The sequence below is a fragment of the Glandiceps talaboti genome, chromosome 19 (genome assembly GCF_964340395.1).
Source record: "Glandiceps talaboti chromosome 19, keGlaTala1.1, whole genome shotgun sequence".
In the NCBI taxonomy this organism is placed as follows: domain Eukaryota; kingdom Metazoa; phylum Hemichordata; class Enteropneusta; family Spengelidae; genus Glandiceps; species Glandiceps talaboti.
This window is the reverse complement of record NC_135567.1, coordinates 19,908,334-19,916,308: the sequence shown is the minus strand read 5'-3', so window position 1 is coordinate 19,916,308 and position 7,975 is coordinate 19,908,334. Positions and strand designations below refer to the sequence as shown.

Here is a 7,975-nt window from a genome sequence, read left to right as displayed (position 1 = left end):
GGTGAGAACTTTTGATAACCAGTACGGTGAGAACTTTTGATAACCAGTACGGTGAGAACTTTTGATAACCAGTACGGTGAGAACTTTGGATAACCAGTACAATGAGAACTTTTTGATAACCAGAATGGAGAGAACTTTTGATAATGTGTAACCAGTACAGTGAAAACTTTATAATATCCAGTATGGTGAGAACTTTTGATAATGTGTAACCAGTACAGTGAAAACTTTATAATATCCAGTATGGTGAGAACTTTTGATAATGTGTAACCAGTACAGTGAAAACTTTATAATATCCAGTATGGTGAGAACTTTTGATAATGTGTAACCAGTACAGTCAGAACTTTTGATAACCAGAATGGAGAGAACTTTTGATAACCAGTACAATGAGAACTTTTTGATAACCAGAATGGAGAGATCTTTTGATAACCAGTACAGTGAGAACTTTTGATAACCAGAATGGAGAGATCTTTTGATAATATATAACCAGTATGGTGAGAACTTTTGATAATCGATATAGTGAGAACTTTTACTAACCAGTGTGGTGAGAACTTTTACTAACCAGTTCGGTGAGAACTTTTGAAAACCAGTACAATAAGTATACCTCCCTGGTACCGGATATCGACAGTGCAAATCTAGATTTCTCGCAGATCTTGAACAGCGCCCTCTCAGTCTTACGATTTTCGCATCATGTATGATGTACGCTATCAAAAGTGTCGGTTCAGCTATTGATATTTTTACGGTTTTCTCACGTTTTAATGATTTCTAAAAACCAATAAGAAACATGGATGAACTAGAAGACGTTACATTACACGTATGGTCGGATATAAACTTGATTTTTTCGATTGGAGACCACAGACCTCGATCAAAGTTTGTAAACAATCTCTCGGCATGCAAGAGGGAACTTCCGGAGAGTGAATGTACACACACCGTAACTACATTTGACACTCGAGGTAAGAACTATAACTAGACGGTCACTACTGTCTTTCGTGACTTACTAATGTGACCCCTCCTAGCCCCCCCCCCCCCCCCCCCGGAATAAAACCCCTAGTACATATTTGGTATTTTGAAATCTGATGTCAATGGCTGTCCAACCCATAGACACTTGCTGTGACTTGTGTCCCGAGATATGTATCAGAATATTAATGATGTATTTGCCAGATAATATGCGAAGGGGTAAAATAACACGGATTTCTAGGATTGCGTAAGTCCACACAATGCTTATGTGAGGTTTACACAGTGTGTGGATTTATGCCATTCTAGGAACAATGTTATTTTTACCCCCTTCACATATAATTGGCCATGTACATGTATCAACATATTGTCCATATTTTATCATATTCTGATACATATCTCGGGTCACCAGTGTCTATGATCCCACATTTGACAAGGTTTGAATGAGAGTGGATTTTTTTTAAATGTCAGAGACATGAAGTATGATGACGTACACACACACACACACAGACACACACACACACACACACAGAGACAGACAGATGGATGGATGGAAGCAATGTCAGTTAGCCTTTCCTGGGGGACGAGAGGAGGGATGGTGCTGTAATCGACAATGCATCATGGGAAGTAAATCGTCAAGTGAGGAGTTTCACACCTCTTGAAACAATTGCCACACAATGCTGAGACCAGCAATATGAACAAAGAATCTTTCCTCTCCTCCACCCACCATCACCCTTGTCACGATAACTATTTTTTTTGTCTTTTACAGATTGTTGTAAAGTATGGGATGAAGCTAAGAGAACCAACAATACAGACAGACTGATCAAATTATTTGAGATATGTAGTCAACTTTTATTACAACGTTTTAAAGACGATGATCCGACAGATAAAGGTAAATATTGTTTACAGTAAACAATACTTTTATATGATGTTAGTATGTGTCCTTTATTGTCTAGCTAGTTTAAATAATAATGTTGGTTTTTATATAGTGCTTTCCCACTTTGTGCTCAAAGTGTTTTATAATTATTACCCCCGGCATGGACCTATAGTGGCACAACGGCCCTTATAACAATAATAATAATGTTGGTTTTTATAGTACTTTCCCACTGTGTGCTCAAAGTGTTTTACAATTATTACCCCTGGCATGGCTCTATAGCAGCACAATGGTCCTTTATACTTCCTCACCTCCCTTATGAGTTTAGACGGTATCTGTTGGTTTTGGAATCTGTAGTTCCCCCTGTGAAAACTGAGTTCTGAGGCAAAGACTATCAATGGTCAACTGTATGACATATTGACTCAGCTAACTCTATTCTTATCTCCATATTTTTTTGTTATAGATTAGAAAATGTCATTTTTAATTTGACAAAGTTGGGTAGGAACTTCGAAATAATGTTTGGAAATGAAATCATAGTGAAAAATTATGGCTTTCTTTTCACAGATAAAAGTATCCTGGTTAACTTCTTTTCACAGATAAAAGTGTCCTGGTTAACTTTTTGTGTCTGAATGGAGTTGTGAAGAGACAAAAAGTTAATATGACATCACTAGATGGAGAGCCATTGAATGATTCACTGCAAGTATTGAAATGTACTGAATTAGGACCAACACATCAAACTGTAACAAAACCACCACACATAGATGGTAGTGTACAAGGACCACCACATCAAATTACAACTAAACCACTACACATAGGTGATGGTGTACAAGGACCACCACATCAAATCACTACACAACCACCACACATAGCTGGTGTTGCGATAGGACAACACCAACAGAGAAGCAGTATTGTGCAACAAATATATCAAAACATTAAAAGAACGACACAAAAACCACCAGAAAACAGAGATCTGTCTACGTCTGGACCACCAGAAAAAGTGGATAAATCTGTGACAGGACCACCAGAAAAGTTAGATACATCCTTGAATGGATCACCAGAAAATGTAAATACATCTGTCACAGGACAACTACAGAATACAGCCAATCACATGCATGGACAACCAGGTGTGTTAAATACTGAGCAAAGACTACCACATAAGGCAGTACGTACTGTGCAAGGACAACCAGAACTGAAAGATAGGACTCTACAAAACTCCTTAAAGATAGAGAGTGTGATGAAAAGACTACCACAACAGATTGGTGGTTCAGTGCAAGGACTACCACAACAGATTGGCCTTGGATGTAACAAAATTCTGTTGAAGGTTACAAGAAGGTGTGAATCACAAGACGACGGAGTTGGGAAAACAAAAGTACATCTGCCAAATAAAAGAGTTAAACTCAATCACATAGTTACAGATTCTAGTTCCCATGGAAACCATAAAGATATCATAGCAACAGCAAATGAAAGTGTACTTCAGCAAATAACTTCTGCAGGTGAATGGACATCATCGGATGGAAATATTGTTGTAAAAGAAGAGATAGATTCCGGTGCTGAGGACGATGGTCATGATGATGATTCAGTGCAGAATCATTTTGTTGTCGTAGGAAATATGAAGTCAGAGAATGGGAGTTATGATAATACATCGGCTGCGTACTCATCCAGTGATGTTACCATGACGAATAAAAGTAATGTAACTAAAAACAACACAGCCACCAATGGTATTGTTTATGTTAAACAGATCAAAAACTCAAAAATGCAGGAAAATTTGCAACATGTAATGTTTCTTTGTCCCAATCAAGTGCCGGAAGATTACAAGGAAGTGTTGTGTTTGTGGTGCGGGAAGAGTTTTGGGGATAAAAAAGATCTTATAAATCATCAAAAATCTGACAAATCTTCCGAATGTAATCAATGTAACAAGATATTTGACTGTGAATCACAGTTACAACACCATCGACGAATACACGATAGACAGTCATTTGAATGCGCTGTATGTAAAAAGCGTTTTGAGGACGAGAGTGATTGTTTAACGCATCGTAAGTCACATGAATTATTTGAATGTGATCAATGTAACAAGACGTTTGCAAGAAAATACCAGCTGCAAAAACATCTACAAATACATGAAGATATACGCCCATTTGAATGCACCGAATGTGACAAGAGTTTCCGACAAAAAATGTCCTTAGATTCTCATTTGCGAATCCACACGGGCGAAAAACCGTTTCAGTGTAGGTATTGCAGTGAAGTCTTCCGTGACAAACGAACTTTCAACCGCCATGAATGGAATCATATCGGGGACTCTCCTTTCCCTTGTGTGTATTGCGAGAAAGGATTTCAGCAGCGGTCAAGTTTAGCCGATCACATGACGACACACACAGGGGAGAAACCACATCTGTGTGATGTATGCGGGAAGGCGTTCTCATGTAAAAGAACTTTAGACAAACACATGGTGACACACACAGGGGAGAAGAATTATTGTTGTGAAGTTTGTAGTAAGAAATTCACTGCTAAAAGTTATCTGAGAACACATATGAGGGTTCATACAGGAGAAACACCATATCAATGTGATATTTGCGGCAAACTTTTTAAACAGTCAAGTAATCTAATATCACATAAAAAGGTACACAAAAAGGACCAACTTTAAACTGAATGCCTTCCACTGAACTATTTCCATGGTCCACATCAGATAACAATTGTACAGGCCATGGACAAGACTAGTTCCACTGAACTATTTCCATGGTTCACATCAGATAACAATTGTACAGGCCATGGACAAGACTAGTTCCACTGAACTATTTCCATGGTTCACATCAGATAACAATTGTACAGGCCATGGACAAGACTAGTTCCACTGAACTATTTCCATGGTCCACATCAGATAACAATTGTACAGGCCATGGACAAGACTAATTCCGCTGAACTATTTCCATAGTCAACATCAGATAACAATTATGTATTTCTTTTGTATTCATTTTGTATATTTGTATCATATGTTTCTTTGAAAGTGTAGCTTATTTTTGTTATCTGGTGAAATAAATTTCTTTCATTCATTCATTCATTCAAGTTTCATTAATTCATTCAAGTTAGGATAGTTGAAATAGTGTTGTTGTGTTAGTCCTATACATCTACAGGTAAGCTATCCATAAGGGTAAAGTCTTTAGATTTCCATTCCTACACACAATAATTGTTGCAATGCAAAATTCTTAGCTGTGGCTATCATACATGAGATACTATACCACTTAATTGGCAAATTAATTCTAACAAACTATGTGATGTCTGAAATTTATATACTTAAGATATTGCCTAATTACCGAGTCATTAATTATGCAAGTGAATAAAAAATGCAAAAATAAATACCAACTCCTCATCCATATGGCCACTTTAACAGTATCAACAAATACAAACCGAGTACCTGAAAAGAACAGAAGAATCCCCTCCCCCAAAATAATTTTGTTCTGTGGCACAAGAATGAATCATTCATTCTACAAATACAAACTGAATAACTGGCAAAATGAAAAGAAGAGAACACCCCCCCCCCCCCCCCAATAATGTTCTATGGTCCTGGACGGTAAAAGTATATCATCAGTGTTCATATCATCCCTCTCCTTAAGACTGTAGACACACTAGAATAGTGTGGTGGAAATCAAAGTAAAAGAATAGTTGTCTAGTATATGTAAATATGTTACTGATATAAAAAAAGGCAATCTGGAGGAAAATATAAACATTCACACCTGTGAGAGTTCTCTTGTCTGATGTTTATCATACACACCATGTCCAGTGTGTGTGTGCGCGCGTGTGCGTGCGAGTATATGTGTGTGTGTGTGTGTGTGTGTGTGTGTGTATGCGTTCTGGATGTGTAACTCAATACACTGAAAAGACATGATATGATTGCAGGCAAAATTTTGTTGCAGAACAGATATGTTTCTTTTCTGTGGTTGTGGAAATGGATGAGAAGAGCGCCCTCAACGGTCAACATTTTAGTATATGGCCCTGAAATAAATGTATTACACATACCCTTGGCAGTTTAAAATTGCGCCCTCAACGGCCAACTTTTCAGTCTATTTGGCCCACAAATAAATTTATTACACATACCCTTTGGTAACTTAAAAGTGTTTGCACCATCAACGGCCAACTTTCAGTCTATATGGCCAACAAATAAATTTATTACACATATCCTTTGGCACGGTTTAAAATTGTTTATTTAAAGAAAGAATATTAAGAAAATAAATTATGATGGCAAAAACAGGATGATTACAGTCATCAACAATGAACTTGGAATATCTTCATGGAAAATAACAGTTGTGAAAAATCTTCACTGTGCTCTTTCTAAAATAACTTCTTTGGTTTTCATAACTACATTGTTTGACAAAATACTTGTTTGGTAATACTAACAATAATTAAGAAAACAATAGTAAACAACAATAATAGTAAACAACAACGATCAATAAAATAACTTGTGCAAATCTTTGAATATGATAATCTGATGTGTATGAGTACACTGGTCTTTTTTGAAATATTTGTTAAAAAGTAATAACAAAATCAAGAAAACAACAAACAACATCAATAAAATAACTTTTGCAAACTTCTTTAAATATGATAAATCTAACAGTGTGTCTGTCTGTGTGTGTGTGTCTGTGGGTGGTGTGTCTCTGTGTGTGTGTGTGTAGGTGTGTGTGTGTGTGTGTGTGAATAGACTGGTCTTTTTGAAAGTCATACTATGGCAGAGAGAGTTCACAGCTCACTTGAATCTTTTAAAGGTTACATCCTGTCTGTAATGTATGTTGTGATATGGCGCCATCACACATCAGTCAAGGGAGAGGAACGACAACATATCTCAGTCTGTTACTAGACTCTGAGATGCGTTGTCATTCCTCACCCTTGACTGATGTGTGAGGGCGCCCCATCACAGCATATGTTACAGACAGGATGTTGTATATAAGAGAAGTTTCCATATTTGTTGCAACTTTCACAAAATTGTTGTTGAAATAAACAAATATTAAGAAATATAGTCACATTTGTACCTCTGCAATGACCAAAAATTGTCTTTGTTGACAAAATAATATTTTTAACATTAGAATAGAAACTCTTCACAGTAAGGCAACATCAATTAAATTTTTTGTTTGTCGTCTATGTGTGGGGTAGGTTTGTTGGTAGATTTAGAAAAACAATCATTTCGTTTTGCTCAAGATTTCTGCAAAAGGTCGTATTTTATACTTTTGTAAATGGAAAGATCATTTAAATATCTTCACAATAACTGCACATATTTCTAAACAGTTGTTGAAGAAAATCAAACTTTGGACTTTGTCATTTAGATTTCACCAATTAATGTGGTAGATTTAGGTACAAACAGAAAATGAATGAACAGAAAAGTGAATTTTACATGACATGTTAGCATTGTGTTATTTTTCTGTGTTTGTTGTTTTCCGGTCTGCCTGGTAGGTTTAGTGAAATTCAAGCATGGCAAACAAAATATTGAATTGATGCAACCTAACGGTAGTGTTTGTGTTTATTTTCACTACACTGTAATTTCTGAGACTGTTAGTTAGTTATGTTTATATTTATTCTGTACTCAGTGTTTTATTTAAGGGCGGTAAGTAGGTAAAATCTACCGGGGTTCCCACATCATTTTACCGGGGTTCCCCACCTAAACTATGATACATTGCATGGGAAGCACTACCAGTTTTACCTCTTTCCCCCTTTCTGTTACCGGGGTTCCCAAACCTTAGCAAAAACACTGGTACTTATAATCAGTATTTCCCCTGCACTGTTTATGATTTAATGAAAACAACTTGTCCTACTCTAAGATTAGAAACTCTGTATTTTTCACTTCAAAGCTAGAAACTCTTCTCAGACTGGAAGTTTGTGATGTTTATGTTTTTTTTTCACTATAATGTTGAAACTGTTCTACTATGATTAATTAGTAGTTCTGTTTACATCGACTTTTCAGTTTAATGTTACACACTTGTCTGAAATGATTAAAATATTAGAAATCTGCCCTGTATGTTTTTTTTCACTTCAAAACTAGAAAAACTTCTCAGATTGGTAACTTGCTCTGTTTCTGTTTTCAGTTTAAAGTTACACACTTGTCTGACGTTATTACAAGATTATAAATCTGTCCTGTTTGGTGTTTTTCCCTTTAAAACTAGATAGAAA

At 36.3% G+C, this 7,975-nt stretch overlaps 1 protein-coding gene across 2 annotated transcripts; it reads left to right on the top strand.

The window, feature by feature from the left end:
* Positions 1-702: 702 nt before the first annotated feature.
* LOC144450232 (uncharacterized) lies at positions 703-4,826 on the top strand. Of its 2 annotated transcripts, XM_078140824.1 has the most exons (3): positions 703-950; positions 1,721-1,843; positions 2,422-4,826. In XM_078140824.1, exons 1-3 carry the CDS (start codon positions 782-784, stop codon positions 4,464-4,466), a joined length of 2,337 nt encoding a protein of 778 aa, XP_077996950.1. In that variant the 5' UTR covers positions 703-781; the 3' UTR covers positions 4,467-4,826. The 2 variants fall into 2 exon arrangements, with proteins under 2 accessions (XP_077996950.1, XP_077996951.1); XM_078140825.1 differs by lacking the exon at positions 703-950 and having other exon boundaries at positions 1,719-1,843; positions 2,390-4,826.
* Positions 4,827-7,975: the final 3,149 nt, after the last annotated feature.

What these genes read in the sequence shown, in the direction of transcription:
- LOC144450232 (XM_078140824.1), top strand. Translation starts at nt 782, where the DNA reads ATGGATGAACTAGAAGACGTTACATTACACGTATGGTCGGATATAAAC. An exon ending in AACTACATTTGACACTCGAG is followed by an intron (nt 951 to 1,720) that starts GTAAGAACTATA and finishes TGTCTTTTACAG; the next exon opens with ATTGTTGTAAAGTATGGGAT. An exon ending in CGATGATCCGACAGATAAAG is followed by an intron (nt 1,844 to 2,421) that starts GTAAATATTGTT and finishes TTCTTTTCACAG; the next exon opens with ATAAAAGTGTCCTGGTTAAC.